This window comes from Thermobia domestica, chromosome 4, assembly GCF_964235325.1.
Source record: "Thermobia domestica chromosome 4, izTheDome1.hap1.1, whole genome shotgun sequence".
Classification (NCBI taxonomy): Eukaryota; Metazoa; Arthropoda; class Insecta; order Zygentoma; family Lepismatidae; genus Thermobia; species Thermobia domestica.
Window position 1 is genome coordinate 141,469,293 of NC_137457.1, and position 25,940 is coordinate 141,495,232.

Sequence of the window (25,940 nt, forward strand, 5' to 3'; positions counted from 1 at the left end):
GACCTTCAAAATCTGGTGGCCCCCTCCACAAGCGGCCCTGTTTCATAAGTGGATACTACTGCTTCGCAACAGCGCATGGCGCGCACGGTAATTATAATTTTAAGCGAAATAATATGTCAAAATAAACAACCTAAAGTGTACTCTTTGGAACTTAAAAGTTAATCGAATATCATTGTGCTTTACGAATTGTTTTTAAATTGCTCGCGGATACTTCTGTTTTAAATTGTTCAAAACCCGTCTCTCAGTCAGCGTTAAAGCTAAAAAGGAAATCAACTCTTATCAGATGACGGAAGTGCATCCGACTCAGGATGATGATTGTGCGAAAAGTCAACAGCAAAGAACACACCAGCATTTATAACAGGAAAATAGATAAATAAAGAAAAAAATAGGGAAATGACATTACAATGAAATGAATAATAATAATAATGTTGCCCATCAAATCGTCACGATCGGAATACACCATAGTCTCTGTTAAGCACTTGATTCTTGACGATCCCTGGTTCGATCCCCTGATGGATCATTTCCTTTAACCTATATCTAAATTATAGCTCATCACGAGCGCAAGTTTGTATTTGAATTGGTTATGTGAAAAGTAGGCTAGAATCAAATACTTTCAATAGACAAATAGTGGATCATATGTCCTCACTACCTACACTAGAGGTCCTGAGTTCGAGCCCCTAAATATTCGAGTTAAAATTAATATCATTGTAAACATGGTCTCAATTACCATTGCTTATTGGCAGTTACGCAATTGTATCTAACGTTGAAAGGAAACAGATAAGTCGGAGATCAAGTCCCGATTCACGCACTTTTTGTATGAGTGACAACCACTTACCCACGTTTGTTTGTTTTTCCTTAGGGAATCACTTACTAAATTTTCAGGTAATGCAGACCGCATTTAGTATAATCACTGTTACAATGTAATTTAGGTCACTCTCTTTCATTTTCTCAATTAACTCAGTAGTAATAAAAATTGGTATGGGATGCTTCCAGGGTATGAACTGTGATTTCGTTGCACTCGAGTTAACACTCAACTATGTTAACATTCACTAGTAAAACCAATTGGTAGCCTAACGGGAAGAAGAAGAAGACACACTAACAAGTCAAGGAGATAGTACTTACCCTGTAACAAGAAAACTCCTCTTCCCTTCTCCTTCCTTTGTGTTCTCCGAGCAACATACGATACGTATACTCCAACAAGCTGAAAAATATGAACCACAAAGTTAAGTTCTTATTTAAACTCGTTAGTTATCATACTTAATAATTAACATAGTGCAATAATTAGCATCATACTTAATATTTAAAAAAAAATAGAAAGCGATAACTCTACTATTTAAATCCAGCCACGCTTTAACTACCAAGTTCGTTAATTGTCGGCTAATAAGTAGCCGGGACACTACACTCAACTGCAGGTTCCCACGTCCAGCCTATAATGCTATGTGTGTGTGGGAGAATTTTTTGTTTTCGTTTCAGGTTTTTCTTTACAGAAGCCGAAGTAGCCTGCCTTACAGAACCTGTCCAGGTAAAAGCAGGGAAAGGACCTACGCCTTGGAGATAACTGAGTATTCGTTTTCCTTCTTATACCTCTGTTAAAGAAATTATAAGTTTCTAATCACTTGAATAACACTTTAGTTCAAAACAGAAAAAGGGAATTTGATACTTTCTTTGTTATTCTTACGATGCTACCTACAAAGGGTTGCAAATATAATGAACAAATCACATTGTGCGCAAGATAAGACTGCCTCCTCTGAGGGTCTTAGTTATATTAATTAGCTTTATAGAGCTCAAAACCCTACAATATTATTTCAAGAAATCTCTAACAATCAAGATAACATGCACGTTAACCGAGAATTTCTCAAATGCTGGATTGCCCTATTGTGAGATACGTCTTATCTTGAACACTATGGGTATACAAGGTATAATAAGGTGTAAAATAGAAATGACTACCAATTAGGCAATAATACACGAATCAAATTCATATCAGTCTGATTGATCTAATTGAAAATTCTCAATAAGCGTAAAACTAGCCATGAATTTCAATTATGAAACAATTCTAAAAATTTATACTCGTTTGCTTGAGTTTGTGTTAAATTTTTAATTAAAATTGATTGATATAAATTTTGAAAATACTTTGGAACTAATTATTTTAACTGGCATATTTGTAAAAGTATAATTAGCTTTAATTAAATCTTGTTGAATCTCAACTCTGTTTAGTAGTTCTGTGGTTTACGAAGTAATCTAGATTCAAAACTCACAATTTTCGTTATAGTTTATTTAAAAAATAAATAAAAGGTAGATAATATTAACATCTCAAGGGATAAAAGATTGTATACAATAGACTTCTTGTACTCATGCATGAAAATCTGAACGACTGACCACTTCTTAGTCTCTAAATGAGGAAAACAATGCAAAAGTACTTATCTGACAATGTCAAGAAGTCCCTGGTCGGAAGCCGGCGTCTGTAACAGTATACTAGATGTATTCTCTCAGTTGCGATGCAAAACCCCCTTCTTCCCCCTCTCTCTCTGAACATTCGTCAGCTGAGCTGATAATCTACAAGCCACTTATCATTATACCAAGCTGTATCATTAACTCATTTCCGCCAAGCTGGCCAAATTCAAACTTCCTTTTAACACTCTAGTCCTCAACCTGCCTACATCTGAAAACAAAATATACGGCCAATGTATGTCAATATGGCCATTGCGTCCTGACGTTTTCATAACAAACCAGGTATTGTCCATCTTGTAAAGTACCTTGGATTTACTCACCATATGATTCATCACCCATTAATCATTACAGTAAGTGGAAAGAATAGTTAATAATTCAGTTTCCTCCATCATTATCATTCCACTCACAAAGAACAAACCTAGTTAGGTACATCAATCAATTTGAGAAGAACTTGTCTTACCGTGACGTTGTTTTGATCTTCATCCACAGTCACGGCTTGAACACAAGAGGCATACCAACAATAATGTGTGGTCAGCGCACATACACTTAATTCTAGGATTCCTGTGTAGTTGTTCAATGATACAAAAGTGATTCTTGGAATATTACTACAATCACATACACTATTTCTACAGGCTTCTATACCTAGATTCTGACGATGTGTGGTCAGCACATTCAGGACATCTGAAGGAAAAACATTCTGTATTCGACTCTCATTTTCGAATAGCCTCATTTTTGGATAAACTTCGTAGGTTCCATCGATCACTATACCTCTCTTAAAATTGATGTGTGGTCAGCCTCGTTAAAAAAATATATAATATGAACAATTACAAGAAGGATTCAGTATATAAACAAGTACTTCGCCTAATCCAAAGGTTATTCTGTACCGCATTAATGATTACGTAGTCTAATAGCCTCTTTGATTGCAGATATATATCCATTGCCTACCCAGTGTGATTTCTAGAGTAAGGCCCCCCCTGGTATCTGGAGGTACCCAAGGATCCAGATTGCAGCCTGTCAGCCCCCTCCAGGGCTGATCCAGAGAGACGATATGGAAATTGATTATTATGATTGTTCAATCCATCACTGTTTATTAGTGGACAACAGTGACCAAAAACCTAAACTTCCATCCGGATACAGTACTTTCTCTGTGCCGTAAGAATTATAAACTTCTACTGTGACCAGAAAATCCCTTTTATCCACGGACAGACTCCCATTGACTTACCTCAGTTCATTGCTTACAGGTGAAAAACTCTTCTCGTATCAGTACAAACAAAAAAAAAATTTTTGGACATGTGAAAAGACTCAAAATAAAAGGAATAAAAACTCCTTTCAAATCAGCGTTGTGAAAAATCATAAGAAGATTGTAAACAATGTCAAGAAATTTTAAATATTTCTCAATATATGAAACAACTCAGTTTCATTGTAATATCCACGATCTAACGGACCAAAAACAAAAAAAAATTTAAAAAAACATGGACAGTTATTGTCTAAATGTAAAAATTCAATTTCTATTGTTTGGTCAAGTAAAAGCACAAGTTTGTTTTTAAACATGTAACGAAGCCTATAAGTGAGTATGGTAATCGAGTTTATACATTTTCATTCCACCATGTTAAAAACCGTAAGTTTTGGAACCCTCTGTATAGCTATCTTTTGGCAAACACCGAAGCTAAAAAGACAAGGAAGTAAGTTATTAAATCCTCCATTGCACATTATATTTAACTGTGCTCAACAACAGGTCACCGTGACGTCATCATATAGAGTTATTCTCCGCATAACTAAATCCCTTACACTAGGCATTTAAGATTTAAAAACAGAAAAGTTCACCACAACGGAAACCGAGGCCGGTTATCAGTCAAGGCTAGTAGAATTAAAAGACAGAACGGAACACACTTCCGGTGTGTTTTAAAAACATATCAACCATAGCTTATGTTGTGGTTAACTTTTGCGTTTAAAATCTATCCTATAAATCAACAAGATCCACTAACATGATGAAACATGATGTTACTTTACTTCGTAAAATTACCTTTGTACTCGCAAAGAAATCCCTCTCGATTTCGGTGTGTATATTAAAAAAGAAAAGGAGACCTATAATATGGTAATATTATTAATAATAATAAGAATAGGAATACTAACAATACTAACCTATAAGCCCCCCCTAACATTCCCCCATTATTATAAAGAAATGTTATGTAGTCCCCTGTAAAAACATGTACTCTGGTATAGTAAATGTAACTGCATCTCTGAGTATTAGACTTTGTATCTGTTATTACCATAGGCCATTCGGGCATAAGCTAAGACACTAACCATAGGGTCAGAAGTTTAACCATTCAGACTCCCCCTTTGCTAACACAACCTCTCATGGATTCATGAAAAGAAGTCTAGAGTTGTTATATGTAATCCTTAGGTGTGCTAAAAGGCGCTAATCGATTGTAATGTCTGTACGTTATCCGTACACGTAAATATAAATGTATCTAGCGTAATGCATACCACACAGGATGAGAGAAACAAAATCGAGGTTGAAATAGCAATCAAGCTGAGTAGAAGTTTAGAAAAACACATGTACATACTATGATTACCCTGTATAGAACAAACCTATACAGTAAGTTTGTAATATATTACATTTATTGCGTTATCAATGTAAAGAGCAATAACTAATAATGTGCGAATCATTCTCCGATATCATTAAGATGAGTTTAAATATATTATGCGTATAGACGCAATTAACACATTTATTAAGCATTAAGCCACTGTTTTAATCGCTAGTGGTTAAATACTCAAGTTATTTTACATATGCGGTTTAATCATCTAGTATGCAATCGCTTCTATGTTACAAATAAATATATTACCAGATATGTAATGGAGTACTCAAATACTTACAGTACATTACAGGTTATAAAATATTCACTTGATTCTGGAAAGTAGAGTATAGCCTATGATTTCTGAAGTATAACTGGTATGCTGAAACAACATAAGAAATGTTGTTCACAAACTGTAAGGCACAACCCCGCAATAAGTTAAAAAAAAACATTCAGGCAACACAATTGAGTGTCCTAGTCTATATCATTGCATGTTTTTCCCATTTGACTTATACTATAACCAATGAAAACTTCTGTTGTAATTTATCGTCCTTCTCCGTCAAACTTTAAAGCGCTTCACGCTATGGTTTTTTGTTTGTTTTTGTTTGAGTGTATGTAATGTTAAAATTTCTTTCATCTATTGTTGAATACACTTAGTAGCCTGCGACAAGCACAGTTCACACGTATAACTATACTTGTACTCAGTACCGTAGATACAATTGTAATTAGCAAATCATTGGATGCACAAAATCTTAATTTTCTTTATAATATTAGAAGTTGTACTCATAATCGGTTCGAAGTCATGCTTAATAATATGATTAGGAATTGGTTTAAATATATATATATATATATATATATATATATATATATATATATATATATATATATATATATATATATATATACTATTGTGAGTTCACACGAAACCTTTGACAACTCTAAGCTAGAAGGATTCCAAGATTGTAAGGTTTCATCTTACATATTTTAATCTACTATTTTGCTAATGGAATTGAGTAACATTTAAACGTACTATAGTTAGTTATGACACATGAAATCTTACAATCACGCTCTCTTGCAGTTTAGTCGTGCATAATCTCCAATCCCTCAAGAAAGTTTGTTTTTAGTTTACTAGCGCCTGAGGTAAGGCCAGCTCTACATTAACCCTTTAACTCCCAGCAACTTGCCTTGGACAACCGTTTCCGTAATTGAATATAAAAGCCAGAAAGATAACTTTCGACATTTTTTTTGTTATTTTTTTTACCGAGGTCGGCTGATAACTGTTACACAGTTGTGCCTCGAAGTCCTATGCCGGACTCAAATTATGGGGCAAGACGCCCGCGCTTTTCACATTGTGAGTGTAGTAAGGAAAAGAGAGATAGGGAGAACGGAGTCGGTTGAGGGTCAGATTGATTTAACAACCTGATGCCTCATTGACACCTATCCACACGCATGTATTAGTGGTATGACCCTAGCTTTGATTTACTCAGATCACAGAGCTGGGTCCTAGATGCAATATTTAGGGAATACCACGAAAGCAATAAATACATGAAATCTATTATGTAGTTAGAACTAGGTGTAAAAGAAAAACTGTAAAAATAAATGTAAAATAGGAATTTCAATCCCGGCGTGATAGAGAAAAATCATAGAAAACACTAGAAGTCTTAACCACTATTGAGCATGTGCGTGAAGAAGTCTCTCCCAAGCTCGATGAGGCTCGTGACGTAGCGTTCGAGCTACGTCAGAAACTGGCAGAAATGCGTGGGACGTAACGCCTATATAAACGAGGCCTGTTCGCCACTCCGGTTGATTCTACGGACGACAGTCGACGAGTGTGTGTGCTCTCAAGTCCCGGACGCTTAGTAGAACATCAGGTATGTGATTATTTTTTCTAAGTTCCCCCTTCAACGTGAGATGAGCACTTTGAGAATGTTTGAGTCGAATACGAACTCCCTTCAACTTGAGACCAAATTCCCTCTTCGAGAATTAACATTTTCCCCCTTCGGGCCAATGCAAGTTGCGATGTACGAAGTTCACTATTTTCAATAAATCGCGGTCTAGCATAAAAACCTTCTAGCACCCATTGAGTATTATAGGGGTTGTGCTCCCACTTAAGTGATGTAGTAGAAACTTCCAAGTTGTAATTCCAAGTAACCGATTTTGTTAAATTCATCTGTAATTTTATTTTTATCTTTTTTTTAAAATAAAATGGAAGGTTGAATGGTCTCTTTAATTTAATCAAGCTATCCCACCAAATTAGATTCAACTCACAGTCTCAATGTGTTACCTGGGTTTCGATTTCCAGTACCAAGCTCTACCACTGTTAGTGCGCTTTCTCATCACCTTCAAACCAGTAAGCCAAAGACGTTATCGAGACCGAGGCTAAAAGGGAGTTAGACTCCGAACCAACTTTGTATTACTGGGTGAAAAGTGAAGAAGTGATCTCAGTTACGATTTCACAAAAGAAAGTGTACACAATTGCTACGCCAATCCCAGAACCAAAACATCATATAACACATTAGTGCATGAAGTTTATAAATAAGTTCTTATAATATTGTCTTGATAGAAATTAGAACGCATATGTTCAAATTATGCAAATAGATGCCATAATTATTGTACACATCTGTTCACAAAAAGCTGGAAACTCGTTCAGAAACTAAGTCCGAAAAAGTGAGACTAGATCCGTCACAATTCCCGCAGATCTATACACAGGGAATTGCACTTTCTCTCCGTTCTATATATAGACACTAGTTGCAAAACGTATTGTCATCCGAGCAATTTGAATATATATATATATATATATATATATATATATATATATATATATATATATATATATATATAAACTACTTATTTCTGAGATTAATATTAATTACACACTTCATGCGCAGTTCCAATATGCAAAATCAATCAATATTTTAAGTAGAAATTACTGCAAAAGTCCGAAAATGACTATTTAAAACTTCTACTTTCAACGTACGCTTGGAGCGATACAATTGTCAATATTATAACGCATTTCCTTCGAAGTGTTTCCGTAGTCAAGCAGGTTTAGTAATGGTGACTGAAATTTCTGAAGCAAAGGGTGCCGCTTTGAGCTTCCGTGCGAAGAGTTAGTTTTTATTTCTTCCTTTCTTAAATATATGGGAACATTGTTATAAATATAAATTTCAACTTTGAATTGCTTTGGAAAGCAATCAGTCAAACTCATACTTTTCAAATTTCTCTTACATGTACTAGCCCGCCATTTCCAGAATGTATGTATGAAAATGTTACCACAGACGTCAAAAATGTAAATTATGCATGTTCCATATATATATATATATATATATATATATATATATATATATATATATATATGTGTGTGTGTGTGTGTGTGTGTGTGTTGTGTGTGTACTATTTTTCGTAAAAGGTGTTTCACTACGAACACATGACGTTTGCCTTGACGCAGCAGACGAATTTCTGCACTTAAGCGAAGGAGTAACAAATCACCAAGAGCCAAACAGCTGCAATTCAGTCATTACTCGTGGCTCATCGTGGTCAGAATGTTCGCGGGCAGCTTAGTGCTCTTCTTGAATACGGTGGTATGAGTGTGAGGCAAGCTAGCGAACGTCTTGGTGTTCTCTGTTCTACAGCATATACTTGGTGGAAAAAATACTCAGAAACATTTAACGTGTCTAGAAAACCTGGCACTGACCCTTAGATTTTGGTTTTTCAAAGATGTCTTCTTGAAACGGAAATGTTTGCCTAAAATTTAATTTTTTTTGTTCATCTTCATGTTCTTTAATACCTTTAATGTCAGTTCTGCTTTTCTTAATCGGGAATAACCTTTTATCCCCTTGCCTTTACATATGTGTTTTAATTCACGTACTTTATGTTTAATTCAATTCACTATTACTTTCTCGTTTTTATTATCCAAAACATATTTTAATCATTTTCGTTATCTAATACAACAGCTAATATTCATGTGACGTAGGAAATCTCGATGTATGTTAGGATATTGTATTAGAACATTTCTTTCCTGGGAATGACCCATCAAAACTACTAATGATCTAATAAAAACTAATTCATTTTTATTATTCTTTTTTCAAATCTACCTCATCATGACCATCGATATCATTTGTAGGCTCAAGTTCTTTGCCACTATCCCAATTTGATTCTGGTGTAAATCTTTCTAGTACTCCATTCTCTTTTTCTTTTAATAAAATTTCTTGTTCTTTTAATAATATTTGTTTTTCTAGTAGTGCTGTTATAAGTTTAAGATCTTGATGAATATGATTAAGTTTATTCTGTATCCATTGCTTATCCATATTTATTATACAAAACTTGTCAAAAATGAATAATTATTTTCTTATTATTATAATAAACGAAGTCATAGAAATAAAAACTATTCCCGAACTTAAACAATGCTGTAGAGAGAACAGAATACATGGTTATTCGAAACTTAGGAAGGCAGAAATAATAGCCTTAATCAACGAGCAAAGAAATGTCTTTAGCGACAACTGCTGCTAATTCACAATTACCAAGCGAGCAAGATAAAACAACTACCATAAATTTGCCACAACCAAATGAACAGGATGAACTTATAAACAGCTTGATTCAAAAATTAAATCCTGAACATATTGTAAACTACTTTCAAATTTCGCTTTGTAGAAATATAGTTATAGATGCACTTAATAGCCAGAAATTCGAAGAATGGAAACAAATTTCAGAAATAAAGAACTTACCCGATGACTTTCTACATACCTTAAAAAACAAGATACATTGGTGTTCAGTTACATCAACCCATAAACTATCACTATCTTTTATTGAACGTTATGAAGAACACATCGATTGGGCCAGGTTATCAAAAAGAAAAGACTTGCTTAAACACGAAAACGTTATTAATAAGTATGGTGATGAACTATCCTGGGACAAATTGTGAGAACCAAGGTATGGTTCAAGGTGTTATAATCATTTAAAACCAGAATCAGTATATGAAAGATCTCAGTCTGACTGGACCAGATTTCAAATTGAATTTCATGACTTGCATGTGTAATAATCTTAAATAAGGATATACCTTATTTTATATTTAGCTGGGACTTGTAGAACCAACGAACTATCCCTTTTGCACAATGCTGCACATACTGCCATAATAGACTTGGAGCAAAAAAAAGTTAAAACACACTTATAAATCAATACAATTGTCTCGATTGATAGATGCTTTTACAATGTTGAAAGGTGTAATTAAAAACAACAAACATTGTTTCTGCTTTGGAAAGGACAAACAGGGTTTCGAATATAAAACCGCAAACACGGTTTAGGGTGGCTTTCGCTTTTGAAAAGAGTTCTTGCTGTTTCTGTTTGAAATCTGCTCTTGCTGTTTCGGTTTTGAAACCCGCGTTTTCGGTCCTGGTTTTGAAACCCGCTTTTGAGTTCTGTTTTCAAAACTGCATTTTGCGTTTTGGTTTTAAAAATCGCATTTGATTTTCGGTAATCTCAAAACGGGTTTTCTGAAAAATCCAAAACCGCAAGTGTCATAAAAATTCGACAGCACTAGTAGTTACGTCATCGACTAATATACATTTACAAGTGCACGTTTATTTTCGTATTTTTTTTAGCAGTTAACCAGTGTAATTCTATATCATAATTCAAACTACTTATCATACTTCTACCGTAACCAAAAATATATAGTCAACTTATTAAACAGTTCGCTCTTTTTGAACACAGGAGCGACTTCAGCGTGTGTAACAAGCAAAAGCAACAGGTTTGGCGTCTCAGAAATGACAAAAGAAAAAAACGGAAAATTGTACAGCAAGTCTTATTGCAGTCAGTGCTGACAACATAATTTCTTTTGTCACTTTAACCGCTAAACCTAAAACAGTTATACAGTTACAATATATGTTGTGCCACAGTAGCGCTCCAGGCGGAATATGCAATAACTACAAATGAATATGTTTCGTACCAGTATCAATCGTTGTTGCACACTCTTTGCCTTCTACACATGCTTTTTTCTCCCTCTTTTTGTCCTTGGTAAGCAGAAGTAACAGGCTTGGCGAGTTCATAACCATAAACTGTTTGTGCACAAAGTACTCTTTTAGGTATTCGAATAACTCTGAGTGCGAAGAACAATGGTCATGGTCGGAGGACAGCATACTGCAGCCAGAAAGACCCGGTTGCAACAATAAATGTAAAATTCAAATATAGAGCCTTTAGAATGTCGTCAGGATATATATATATATATATATATATATATATATATATATATAGAGAGAGAGAGAGAGAGAGAGAAAGAGAGGGAGAGTGAAGGGGATGAATCCGGAAAGGACGTCCCGTTCGGCAGCGAGACTATATGATACGTGGACCTACTGATTAACGTGAAATCCTAACCACATGAGCTCCCACCGGGAATTGAACCTGGGCCTCCCACACAAAAAGCCCCACAGAAAGTAATCTAAGCTACGGTGCTGGTCATCCGTTGCAGGGATGGCCCAGACGTACATTACATTTCGTCTTTAATATAACTTCTAATTTCCAAAGAAGAAAAGACGACAGAAATTATTTTCACATTCTTTAAGTTGTATCAACACGTGTAGAAATAGACAGTTCTATGTTTATGTTCCATAATTATTAGTTTATTTTCATATATTCATATGAGGAGTTTGTGGCAAATTGAGACCACATGGTCATGAGGCTGCTGATCATCAGGAGCAATCCACTAGGGGTTCGCATTCTTCTGAAGAGCAAAGTCGGAATTTTAATTGTCCTCAGTATTTCTATGTTCGTGTTCCTGTAGTGTTTGGAATACGTCGAAAGTATATGAAGAGCCAGTGGTGAATAATACTCCGGTTGGGGTGATTTGTTTAAAAGAAATTGTTAAAGCAGGAAACTCCCACTGCAGCTACTTGGGTTCAAATCCCGTCGTGGTAATTATTAATTTTTCTGAATGGGAAGATAATGTTTATGTAATTGATATTGTAATTATGTTATTATTATTATTATTATAATTTTTATTATTATTGTTATTATTATTATTATTATTATTATTATTATTATTATTATTATTATCATCATCACAGAAGGAAGGAAAAAGTAACATAGTCAAAGTTACTCAGAGAAACAGAAAAGATATAGAGCATGTCAGATGTTTCTTAGGTTTATACATGAATGCAATAATATTATTACGTTTACAGATTTACAGATAGAATTATCATTTTTTGACAAGAAATGGAAAATATATAGATTTGTTAGCTGACGACAGTCATGCATTTTATTTTGCCCTTTTTCTAAGTAGAAAAGAGAGGTGACGTCTGAACTAGGATCATTCTCGTGACTGGCAATCCCTATTATAAATTCGATCACTATTTGCAATTGGTGCATAGTTACGAACAATTCCTTGGAACTCATTTTTGACCCATACTACAGCAGTAAGGACGTGTTTAGCCCTTCTGTCTTCATCAATTCTTGTCCAAACACGTTACATGCCAGACAGTTACGAAGGTTAATAGAGATGACGTAATTTTGTGTTATTGGTGTTTCACCTGTAAAGGAAGGTGTCTCAACTCTCAGACCCAGAGAAATTGAATATCTTTTCATGTTAGTGTACATCAGAAATATTAGTTTTGTATATTGTAAAAAACTTACTGAATTGCCACACCCGGAATCGATCTCGCGTCCCCAACATTACTAAACTAACGCTTAAGCCACTACTCTAAGATAACACTCTTCTGGGAGAAGGAAAAAATGGAGCTGTGGTGAAATCAGTAATTACACACTTTTTGGATTCCAGTGTAATAATACTGAGAATTTCTGGTTTTAGTCGTGATAAAATAGTAAATATTATGCAGAAAGAATAGTCCAGAAAAGTGAACTTTAAATTGATTACTCATATGTACTGCCTATGCTTTTGCCTCGGGCCCTGATTTTTCAAGCACGACATTTGAGAGATACTTATATTGATTGGAATCTAGTGTTTCAGGGTAGTGGATTATTTTTTTAGTTTATTCATTTAATGAACCTCTCTGCTCACTGCATTGTACACAGCATCTTCTGACGCGACAAAATGCCAATGAACCACAAAATTACTCCCCCAAAATATGTTAAATCGCCTGTATGTGTGATTTGATTACATTAAGGTGAGTCTATAAAACACTAAAGAAAGTACCAAAAATTACCACGGAGGAGGTTCGAACCACCAACCGTATGATTACTGGGCGAGTGTTTTTCCGACTTCGCCTCGGTGAGGATGAAGGACACATCGCTTTTAAAGGGATAAATCGTTTGTTTTAATCGTTGAGATGGTTTTAATCTGCTCAATCAGGGTGCTCTTTCAACCGTGTATATCAGACGATAACTGTTTGCGATAAGATAAAATGCGTTCGCCGTGAAATATTATAACGAAATGACGCGTTTCTATTTACATTCTTTCACAGTTCTCTCATACTCAATTTCTAATGATCGACAACAGTTGATATCTAACTTCATACAAATATCGCACTCAGATGTTCCTGCAGTTGTTATTCTTGACCTCCGGAGCTCACTTTAGGAACAATTTGTCAGGAAGTAATAATATATAATAATAACCGCATGTACACCTTGTCTCAAAAAGGTTGAGCGCATTCTTTACTGGTGTTTTGAGGCAAAAATTTTCAAAGTCCAACTTCGGGTATCTTCGGAAACTAGTAAACCAGGTTCGAACCTCCAAGCCAGTCTTTGCAATCGGGAAAAAGTTTGCAGATGTGTTTTTCTTCTTTTAAATATAATAAGACTTGTTATCAAGTGTTGAGAAAAAGCAACATTGATTGAAATACTTAATGATACAATATTTCGAAACCTTGTATTAATGTCAGCACATGCTTGTTTGTCATTTAGGTCTCCACACGTAATGAAACATTTAGATATGTAAACGAATCTTTCCATATGTAAAATAATGCTCGAAGTTAAGACATAGAACATAATTATCGCGTGAGTACTAAAATAATAGTCAAAGTAGAACAAAAACAGCGTTTGTGGTGGGTATGAATGTCATAATTTTCTTGAGAAACTTTATACATTGCTAGAAGCATATTTCAGGAAGACCTCCTGTTAGCTCACTGGTAAGCTGTCGGATTTCAAATCCTAAGGTTGTGATTTCGATTCCCATCTGGATCAGTGCTCTTTTAAAAATTATTTTTTCCGCAATGCATGAAAAATTATATAAACTAATGACATTAAATACATCAGTTGTATATATATAACATAATCATTATTATGTTTAAAATATAACATCTGAAATAGGTAGGTGTTTACAGTAGGTGAGTATTATATATATGAGAATGTAAAATGCAAGTTAAGAAACTCATTCAATAGCAATTAATAAATCACGTAGTGTATTTATTTGCAGCTATTTGTCATATACAGGATAATTCTAAACATTCATAATACAGCATGTCGTTTATGTCCTTGAAAAATTATTCGATGCATAAACCAAGGGTTTAAACATAGAATCCAAAGTCGCGACGCATACAAGAAATTCATGAACCTCAAAGGTCACGTGAGCAGACTGGAATTGTCCTTATGAAGCATGCCATAGCAGAAAGTCTTGACATAGATTTTCAACTCAATTCCTGATATATGCTTTTGCAATGTGGAAGTGATTATGCCTTGAGTCGCTCTCTCTCGTTCGCTCGCTCACTCTCTATTTAAATAGAATATAAAAGTGGATGTATGTGTGTGTTTCAGCATAATTCTGATATATCTAGCGCAATTTTGACCATATTTCTTACAGTCTGGTAAAGAGTACTGTCGGGATACATATCAAAAATGCTAGAAACGGGTCGATATTAGTATCGAATTCATAGCTTCGTTGCCGCTTAGATGAATAGTTTTACTTTCAATTCAAGTCCAATTAAGCTCCCATTAGCACCCAGGGTGGTTACGTAGCGACATAAAAATATTGAAATCAAGCAATATTAGAATCGAATCGTAAGTTTTCAGCGGCGCTAACAGTGCCGCATTTACCATTAGTCCACATTACCATTAGTACACATTACCATTAGTCCCATTGCCTAGAGAGTAACAATTTGCAGACTGCAAAGTTTAAAACTTGAATAATATTTTATTTTTTTCCGTATGAAAAAGTTAAAAATCGAGAGTAAATATACTATTTCATGAACAATCCTCTTTTACTATTCTAATATGTTTAATAATAGCGTAAGACATCTAAAAATAATTCAGAACATGTTTCACATTTGTTATTTTTTGTTACGTAGTTCTAGCTGTAGCATGTAGTGAGTGGTATTTAACTGTAATAAATTTACTAATTAAGCATATTGGAATTAAGTTTTATTTTTAAGTTAGGGATGAAGGGGCGGAGAAATATGAAGTTATTGGGGTCGCCGAGAGCAAAAGTGCGCAGGGGCGCCGAGCTTTTAAATGCAACACTGGTCGCCAAATTAATTGGTATTAATTTTAATGTCATTTAAGACCAAATTTAGTCCTAACGGTGGCAGTATCCGTTTACTCTCCTAGGAGAAATGAAAGGGGCTGACATCAAAATTATAAAAAAAAGACCAACATTAGTGTCGAATCCATAATTTTCAGGGTGGATTAGATAAAGAGTAGCACTCCAGGTGCTTAATTATGTAGAAAATTTGTTTTTCTTTCTTTTTTTATGTTGGTCTACTTTTCCTTGATTTGAGACTTTCAAATGTCATCCTATTTTCTACTGAAACGTGTCTGTAAGACAACAAAGAAATAATTATATATGATAAATTTAAATTAATTTTAATTCGGAAGATGAGAAACACTTTGCCATTATATATCGTAAAGGTCAGATCCACCAGTATTGTTACAGAGAGGTGCTTGAGCCATTGACGGTAGAAATTCAAACTCCAGTAAGTGATAATTTCACAATCTTGTTTTATTACAAGTGTAAGCTCTTTAGTCAACGGAGAAGAGGACGTGGAACATGGGTCAGAGTTGATGTCGATGGGTGTTGGTGGTTCGGAGTTGGTCGCAATGGTTCAGAGAGGTTCATAGTTGGTGGTGGGTCAGAGTGGATCACGATGGATGATGGGTCAGAGTGGGCCAATGTGTCATTTGGGTGGTGGGTGATAGTGAGTCATGGTGAGTCGTGGATCAAATTTTAATTGACTCACACCATCTCTGTTTAAAATTGTTCTAAAGATAAGAGGCAACGAAGATGCATGTCGGCTATTATGCTCAAAATTTGCACATAGATAGTACCCCACCAGAAAGCAATAAATCTGAAACGGTTCACGGTATCACCTTCTAGAACTCGAGATGTAGGGGTTTGTCTGACTGGCTAAATTAAGACGTCAATGATTTAATTCTCAACAAGCCAGCTTTTTATGATCGTTTCCGTGGGGAAGTCAGAAGAACACGTGCCTAGTAATCGTAATATTGATAGTTCGCGTCCATCCCGGGGTATTTGTTTTTTTTTGACTCACCTAAATATAAACAAATCACACATATAGGCATTTTAACATATTTTGGGAGAGTAATTTTGTGGTTCGTTGTCGTTTCATTGTCGTTGTCGTTGTCTGCCGCTCGTAGTAAAGTTTTCAAAATGGAACTTGGGCCACCGCGGATTGTCGCTGCGGGGCAACCAATTTTTGGCGAGAGGTCAATAGTTGACTCTCTGTAGTCCACCGACGCTTACAGCTTAGGGTAATGATCGATGTCTTTGCCTTGTAGACTTCATGACTACCGACGTCGGCAGTCAATTAGCTTTTAGTATTCCTTTACTAACCATCTATCGTTCATGTTTATACACGGTGTTGTAATAATAATAATAATAATAATAATAATAATAATAATAATAATTATTATTATTATTATTATTATTATTATTATTATTATTATTATTATTATTATTATTATTATTATTATTATTTGTAGTAATAGTAGTATAATTGATAATATAATAATTATATTGTCTATGTATTGTCTAGGTAGGACTACACACAGGATTTTGCTCGTTTTGGTTCGACTCGACTCTAATCCGAGTCGAGTTGGAGGAAATTTTCCACGCCGAGTCCTAGAGTAGATCTCAAAGATGTCTGTTTCGAGTCGAATCGAGTTTCAAAGAAAAGTCGCTCGTGCCTATCCCTACTAATGAGAGCTTAATCGGAATTAAGCGAAATCGAAAGTCACACTATTTATCTAAATGACCTCGAAAACTATGAATTCAATACTAATATCTATCATTTTCTAGGAATCTTTTATATGTATCCCCCTCCCATTCACCATAGGTAACCCAACAACACTCTTTTTCAGACTATAAGAAATATGGTTAAAGTTATTCTAGGGCAGTGGTTCTCAATCTAATTCCTATCACAATCCCCTTTTATCACATCCCCTTGCCAGCGACCGTTTTATAGTTTGTGTTTTATAATAAGCGTATGAGATTTTTAACATACCTATTTCATTAATAGTAGAATCCATTTCTTGTTTATAGTGAACAATGCCGTGGCATGGAAAATCAGCGCCCGGGGCGAGAGTATACGACGATGTGTCCGTACATATGAGTGAGGTTAACAGACTAGCTGCGAAGCGCCACCGTGGTTGGCACGAAGCTCAATAAAATTTTCAAAAGTAAACCCTGCCTTTCCTTGATTTTGAGCACATTTTATTACGTTTTTCCTTCTTTTTTATACATGTGCACATGCACTTTTCTAACATGAGTAACACACTTCCTCCGAAATTTGTGCCCCCTTTTTTCGGTGCCCGGTACTGACAGTGGATACAGTAACTGTAATATATATATTCCCAACGACGAAGGTGCTGGTTCAAAATGGATGTTAAACTCCTTCATTGAAGAGGCCATTAACGTATCTGATCTAAGCCCACAACTTCTTGACCAAATAATAGAATGATCATGCGACGAGACTTTGCAACTGGTTTTCTGTAGCGAAGACTTGGAGAAGTTCTGCCTTATGAGGAGAGAAAAATATCCTGGTCTGGTATCTGCTGCTTTAAAAGTAATAATTCCATTTGCTACATCGTACTTGTGCGAAAGTTTTTTTTTCATGGTAAACATTAAAACAAAGACAAGAAATCACTTATCAGTTGAAATTGGCTTCATAATGTTCGTCACGAAGATTGAACCGGGCATTGCTGCATTAGTGACATTACACCATGCTTAGGTATCTCATTAGGTTTCAATTTTAATTGTATTTCAAGGTGCAGGTTTTGTTGCATCTGTATTTTTGTAGTATTTGTATATACAGTTCTCATTAGTTTCATATCATACCTCTTTCATTTAAATTCATTTTTAAACAACTCTGCACCCTTTGAAAATGTTCAGTAGACTTATTTTTCATAGTTCTTTACAGCATGTATAAAAAATAAAAGTATGTCTATCAGAACAAAATTCAAAATAATATTTAAAAATAATTTCCGGTATTAGATTCTAACTACATTTATCTCTTCCGCTTATCTTCGCGACTCCCTAGGGGCCACGACTCTCAGGTTTAGAAACCCTGCTCTAGGCATACATGAGTTATGTTGCAACATACATACATACACTTTTATATGTATAAATGCAGATAAGAGAGAGTTGAGAGAGAGTGATTAAGGTATTACCGCTCTCAATCTCTTCACTTTACTTTTGCGATTCGTGAATTTCTTACGTGACAGTTTGGGGCTAGCTAGTTTTTCGATATGCTCTACCTCAATGCTGTAATCCGAATATTGAGAAGTTACCTGCGTATGAAAATAGCTGCAAATAAATACATTACATAACTTATTTATTGCCATTACATGATTTTCTTAATTTGTATTTAATATTCACATATAACATACCGACGTTCTACCAATACCTCAAATGTTATATTTTAAAGATAAGAATTGCTTATGTCGTGAAATGATATGAATATATATATTCAACTCATATATACAACTGATGAATTGTAATGTAACTATTTTACATAATTTTCATGCATTGAGGAAAGTAGAATATCATAAAAGAATCTCACCTGAACGGGTATTGAACTTACGATTTAAGAGCTCGGGGTGTACCACTGAGCTAACATGACCGCTTTTCGGATGCTGCTTCTGAAATATAACTGAGCGCATACGTAAATGCTCTTTTCCGTATGGAAACCACAATGACGATACGAGAGTTTGAATATATAGTTCCGAAATATTGTATCATTAAGTATTTCAATCAATTTTACTTTTTTTCTACACTTACATTTCAACATGTCTTATTATATTTAACAGAAGGAAAAACATATTTGCACATTTTTTCCCGATTGCTAAGGTTGGCTTGGAGGTTCGAACCAGCAGCTTTAGTTTACTGTTTTCAGAAGAAACCCGAAGTTGGACTTCGAAAGTGTTCGTCCCAATACAGCTATTATCATATAGCGCAATATGTTTGGTATATGGTATATGTTTTTATACGTGTAAAGTCAGTATAACAATTCATTCCTTAAACAGCTTTTCGTGTGTATTAATATTCCTTTATAAAACTGTTTTTAATATTATTATTACGGCGCACCATTTTCAGATTTCTTTCGCGAGTCGTTGACCAAGTCGTTCCCCACAATTAGGGATGCATGCGAGACGAGACGGGATGAGAAATGGAAAATTCTCGTCTCGTCTTGCAGCCTCAAATATTGGTCTCGTCTCGCGTCTCGCATAAAATATGAGTCTCATCTCGGGTCTCGCGGGAGACTTTCTCGCATGGTCTCGCAGTCTCGCATATATTCTGGGTCAGAATTTTGCAATGTGTTATTCTATGGCTGTTAATGAATAATGATGTGATATTCTGTCCGAAGGCAGGTATTTGACCTAAACGTCTCTTGGTAAGCTGAATCCATGGTGGTTTGCCATTGCTTTCCATGGGATGAATGTTCATAACATCCTAAGGAGACGGAACCTAGAGTTCAACATGGTATCCGAACTTGTGTCCCCTCCGCTCCAAATTAAAAGAAAAGTTGTGCTGAAATTTGATTGCTGGAACATTAATTTTCGTCAAATTAATAGCATAATTTACAGCAAAACCAGCATAAATTGTTGCTGGATCCAACATTGTTTTCCAGCTTAGAGGTCTCCAGCAATATTTGGCTCTTCTAAAATATCGTCGCCACTATCAACATTTACACGTTCTGGTCGTTTCCTTGAAGGGTGATTTTCCATTATAAAGATGTTTTTATGCCACCAAAAGCGCTTGTAGACAACAAAAGAACTCCTCACAACACAATACGACCCAATTCTTTCGGTTCGTTCGCGCTTGTAGTAATGTTGCTTTATCGTATTTTATCAACTTTCGCTTTTAACTTATATAGTGTTGCCAGATCTAGAAAATAAAATTACTGACAGATATAGGGCCATTCCTACCATCTCCCACCAAACCTATAGAGCCATCCTACCAAACCAGTGTTTGAATTAAACTTCCGAACTAGAAGGAGATGTTTTTGATAAATATATAGAAAGAAAATACTTATTCCATGTAAAAATATCATGTTATTTCTGCGAGCCGGGCCCGGGATAAACTTTGACGAGATGGGATTTCCCCACCATCCCCCAACATTAATCGCTAGTAGTAATGTGAAAAAGACAGAAACAAAAGAAATATCACATTTCGCAGCAATAGGAAGTCTTATTCGCTTTTCAGACCAAAAGCAGCAGTTCATGTATTCGTGCGCTCCCGTGTGTATGTGTTTGTGTCGCAAAATAAAGTCCTAAGTCGATGCTGTAATAAATTTCCAATTTACAAAGCTTTTCTTTTCAAAAACTAAAGAAGGCTTTAATTCCGAAAATCAACCTTGAATGATAATAAATCTCATAAAATGTGTATGGCTCCAATCACTTTTTCGTCCCTGGAGGCATTAACGCTCAACTTAGAAAACTCAATAAATGTAAAATCACTAAATATACAATTAAATGTAATTCATAAATGTTCCGAGACTGCGAGAAGTCTCGCCAGACCTAACCGAGTCTCGTCTAGCGTCTCGTCTCGCATGGTTAAGTCTCGTCTCGCGTCTTGCACAAACTTTTCAATCTCGTCTCGTGTTGCGAGACGAGATGCGAGACGAGATTGAGATGCAAGACGAAACGAGAGTTCTCGCGTCTCGCGTGCATCTCTACCCACAATAGGCATGTCATGCAAGTAACCAACCACACGTCAAGTACTAGCTTTTACCTATTGCTTCCTGCTCACAACTCAGAACATTGGTAACTATGGATAGACGTACAGCAGTAATTACTTTATGAGAATTGGAAGGCTATTCTGCAACTGCAGCTAGCAGGCGAGTAGGTGTCCCGGCCTCTACAGGAAGGCGATGGATTCAGAAATATGGTGCTACACGTCAGACTGGTAATTTACGATCTCCTGGTCGCCCGCATGCGTCAACCGAAGCCGAAGATGCGAGATTAGTAAACGAATCCCTGTTAGACCCACTAAGGACGTCTAGGCAGCTAAGGGAAGGTTCTCTCTTTTTTGGTAGTAAGCATACAGCTGTGCGAAGGCTTTGTCCTGCTGGGTTACTTGGCCGTGTTGCTGCCGTGAAGGAAAATCTCTCAGACGACAGTAGGTAGGTTTCCTTCCGTCACGAAAACAAGATGGCGGACGTTTAATTAAACTGATATTACGCTGTATTACGGGCTTTTTAGCGTTGCGGTGTTGCCAAATTATGCCCTAAAGGGTTGAAATTCCCTATATTTTGTATATTTATAGTGTAAATCATGCAACATTGTAAGATATAATTTAATTAAATTTTGATATCAATTTAATTAACCCTTTAATTAATCTCCTATCAAATTGATTATCCCTTTAATCAAACAGCTATTAATTTATTCAATTAAAGGTGATTACGTAGAATTAATGTAATTGCGTATGATGATATACGCACCGTTATTACCTTATAGTGGTATTTAATTACGAAAGGGTTTAATGTATTATTTTGGATAACGCGTGGCAGATGGTGCCGCTGGCGCCCGTACTGTCTGGTTATGTTTTGACTTTCCTTTATACTTTCCCTGCCCGTCCTTTTGTATATTACCGACAGCCGCACTGTATTGAACGTTAGCTTTTCGCTGGCGCCATTACCGTTGCGCGTTTTTAGCCCCGCCCGCTATGTATTTTGCAGCTTGGTAGCCGTGGACACTAATGGTATTTTGGCACATTTTGTATATTTATACAATATTTTAACTTAAGTAGGAAGACATGTTACCTTTGATAATATTTTGCCGATGGCTATTTCCTGGTTGCGGTTGGTGGTTTATTGATGATGACAATCTTTTTATGACGTAGAAGAACTTGTTGAGCGAACAAGCAAATATTGCAATACCGCATTTTGTAATTTGATGTTTTAGGATATATTTATAACCTCGGTTGACTTTTTGACTCAAATTATTAATGAATTTAATAAAATAATAATTCATTGAGTGAATATATGAATTTGATATTGCAATTTTATGAAAAGTATAAATATTGTGCCTTTATTATTACACTATTTTTATACATATGAAGCATATGTATTCTTCCTTTATCTTATACAGAATACACATACTTTAGTATAATGTACGTAAATAAGTTTATATCATAGTATATGAAGCATATGTATTCTTCCTTTATGTTATGCAGAATACACATACTTTAGTATAATGTACGTAAATAAGTTTATATAATAGTATATGAAGCATATGTATTCTTCCTTTATCTTATACAGAATACACATGCTTTTTATATTAAGTACCTTTTTTAATTTTATAGGATGTAGAAATTAAAGGCAGGAATATAGTTTTAAAAAATTTATTGTAAAAATAATGATAAAAATTATATATAATAATAAAAAATTGTAAACATAATAAAATGAAAATGTAAAATATATAATAAAAATTAAAATGTACATATATAATAAAAATTTTAAAAAATGAATGTATATAATAAAAATAATAATGTTGATATATAATAAAAATAAAAATTGTAAACTATATAGCAATTGATTAATATAATGATATATACAATGTTCTATTGATTCTTTGAACTTGATTAACAAAACTAATTTAATATTTGAAATATGGTACTTACGTTAGATGAAAAAAAATCTATTTGCAATATATAAAAACTATTTACAATATGAAAAAATTTATTTATAATATGAAAAAAAATCTATTTACAATATGAAAAAATGTATTTCCAAATTTACTATATGAAAAAAATCTATTTGCAACATATGAAAAATTCATAATATATAAAACTATTTACAATAATATACACATTGTGTTTTAAATACAATAAACACAATTTAAAATATTATTTACAATATGAAAAATATTATTTACAATATAAATTATTTAGGGCGTGAGAGGCTGTAAAATATTTAAAGAATTTGATAATATAGTATACCCGGGAATAACATGTTAGAGTGTATAATGCTTACGTGTTTCCTTTTCATTCATTCATACCACTATTTATATTTTCATCATTTATTCAGTTATTTAGTTTGTTCAATTTTATTAACAAAATATATACAAATATTTACATCACATTCATGCACTTATACATTCACACATTTGCCAACCATTAGGCGCAGTACCCAAAGGGTAATGTCCTGTAGTCGGTCGTGCTGTCAGGATTTAATCGTCGTCGCTTGTTGGATACCTTTTGATGGGTCTTTGTTTCAGGTCTTGATACGATGACAAATCCCCGCTTACGGGTAATCCTACCTGGGATGTTTATAGTTTTCCTTTCAATTTTTCCACGAACCAGGTTGTAAAAATGCTCAAAATTAATTTCTTCACGCGTTCTATAATCCAAAGTGATACCCCGAATTTTATGCACATAATTAAATTTTCCCGTCCCAATTTCTTTCATACGGTAACTGTAATTTTTTGGCCCCAAACCTATAAATTTGTCTATTTCCCACCCCTCTTTTACTTCATCGGTTAATTCACCCAAGTAGGGCCCTAATGTAAGTGGAGATTTTTCATCACGGCGTTGTACAAACATGATGCTATCAGTATCACAATACAACACCTTATCACGTCCTACACTTGTCATCAAGTCATACAGTTTTAACCGCGCCCATGACGTAATGAACGCCGCAAGAACAATGTTTGAAAATTTCCATGGTTTATTCTTATTCTCCGTATTGTGATACGTAAGAATAATATGTTTATCTCCGACGGGTAACACGCTTTGTACCTCATATTGCGGTGCCCATAGATAATGCAAAAATTTTTCCGGTGTGTCAACAATTACGGATTGCGACAAGTCCGTTCTTTGTCCCCATTTCCCATAAAGCGAATTGAGGAATATCTTGGAGATATACCTCAGACCAGGGTTCGATTCAATATTATCTTCCATTAACTCTATGCCTTCATGGGCATAATAATCTGCTACGTATTTTTCTTTGTCTCCTTTAGTTTTGCACCAAGCAGGAAATCCTGAAGATTCCTGCTTTAATTTTAGGAAGGAGCCCACATAGTCTTTAAACAGACTATCCGAGTTTTCCTCCTTACAACCGAGTAGTTCGAATTCCCATACTTCAATAATTTGCAGAATTTTATATCCGGCCTTTAACGCTTTATGAAGTTCTGGGGTACAATACGTGTCTGTTAAGGCACGCTCGGTGTTGCAATGCGTGCAATCATTGATACCTTCTTCCATACACGTGCGACATAAGCCAAACATAAGTCGACCGTTACACGTATATGGGAGCACCGGAAAATACAAATCTTTTGGGGGCAAAATGGTGCATTTTACTAACCCATTGATACTTCCCACATCTGGGAAGTCCGGCCCCTTGTATATTTTTGGCTTACCTACGGGCATTGGTTTACGTGCCATTACCCAAGGATACAATGATGTTACATCATAATATGCAATGAACTCATCAGAAGTACATTCGTACAACGCATTGAAACACTCGGTCCGACCACCATGAAAACCGTGCTTGGGTACAAGGTGATCAACAAGATCCTTACACTGAGTTTTAATAAACTCTTGCAAACTCTTGTCATTTTTCACCATGTGGTCCCAATCACATTCCCACATTTCAACGAGATTAACACCTCGTTTCTTGAGGTAATTAGCTTTTATGATGGTCTTTTCGAAGCGGTCTTGTAGAGATGTACTATCCTTAGAGGCAGAATCGAGACTGACGTGGCGCAATGCTGTAAAACAACGCTTACACCCGTGGAAAAAACATCCATGAAACTCATAAACTGTATTTGTTTTGCTATCATACCCATCAACTTTATATTTACCAATACGCCTTTCCAATCCATTCCCTGAATGTTCAATTTTATTACCTTTGGTACGTTCCAAATACCGTAACCAATACAAAGCTTTTAGACTTTGCCGGCCACGATGATCGAACCCATAAGGCGGAATAATTGGAATGACCTCCTTTGGTAAATATAAGGACCGATAAGTTAGAATTGCCAAACTTGCAATTGTAGGGGAGGAAATAAAACACTGGATGCCATTCGTTTTCTCTTCGATTAAGTTCGAAAACTTAATCACAGCCTCTGCAAGAATCTTAACGTCATTCCTACCGTATTCCATCATCTCGTATTGGAGATCATACTCCTCGCCACTTAAAGCACGTTCCTGGTGCCAGGCGATTATTTGTCCCCGTTCTTTCGGGCTGAGACTGTCTGCATCAAAATACTCTAAAGATTGAATTTTGCCTACATAATTTTGATTTTCAGATGTGTTAAATAAATAGGGGAAATATCCCTTTCGCAAATTGCCAGATAAACCTAATGCTTCAGGGAGCCGGGACAATTTGACTCCCATATACAAATATGTGTCACGAAAATAAATTTTATTTCCAAGTCTCATTTCTACAATTTTTTGGCCCGTCATTATTACATCTGGTACGAGATCATGTTTTTCTATTAAGGTTCTTGCACAGAACTGCATGTCATAGTTACTTCCATTATGAGAAAGTACTATGATCTTTATGAACATTGGCCGACTTATTA

The 25,940-nt window shown here is 35.2% G+C and overlaps 1 protein-coding gene across 1 annotated transcript; it reads right to left on the reverse strand.

The window, feature by feature from the left end:
• Positions 1-1,674: 1,674 nt before the first annotated feature.
• Positions 1,675-25,752, reverse strand: LOC145682898 (uncharacterized). Its single transcript, XM_081754260.1, has 3 exons — positions 24,471-25,752; positions 2,909-3,129; positions 1,675-1,686 (listed from the first exon to the last, which is right to left on the reverse strand). The coding sequence occupies exons 1-3, from the start codon at positions 25,750-25,752 to the stop codon at positions 1,675-1,677; spliced, it is 1,515 nt and encodes a 504-aa protein (XP_081610386.1).
• Positions 25,753-25,940: the final 188 nt, after the last annotated feature.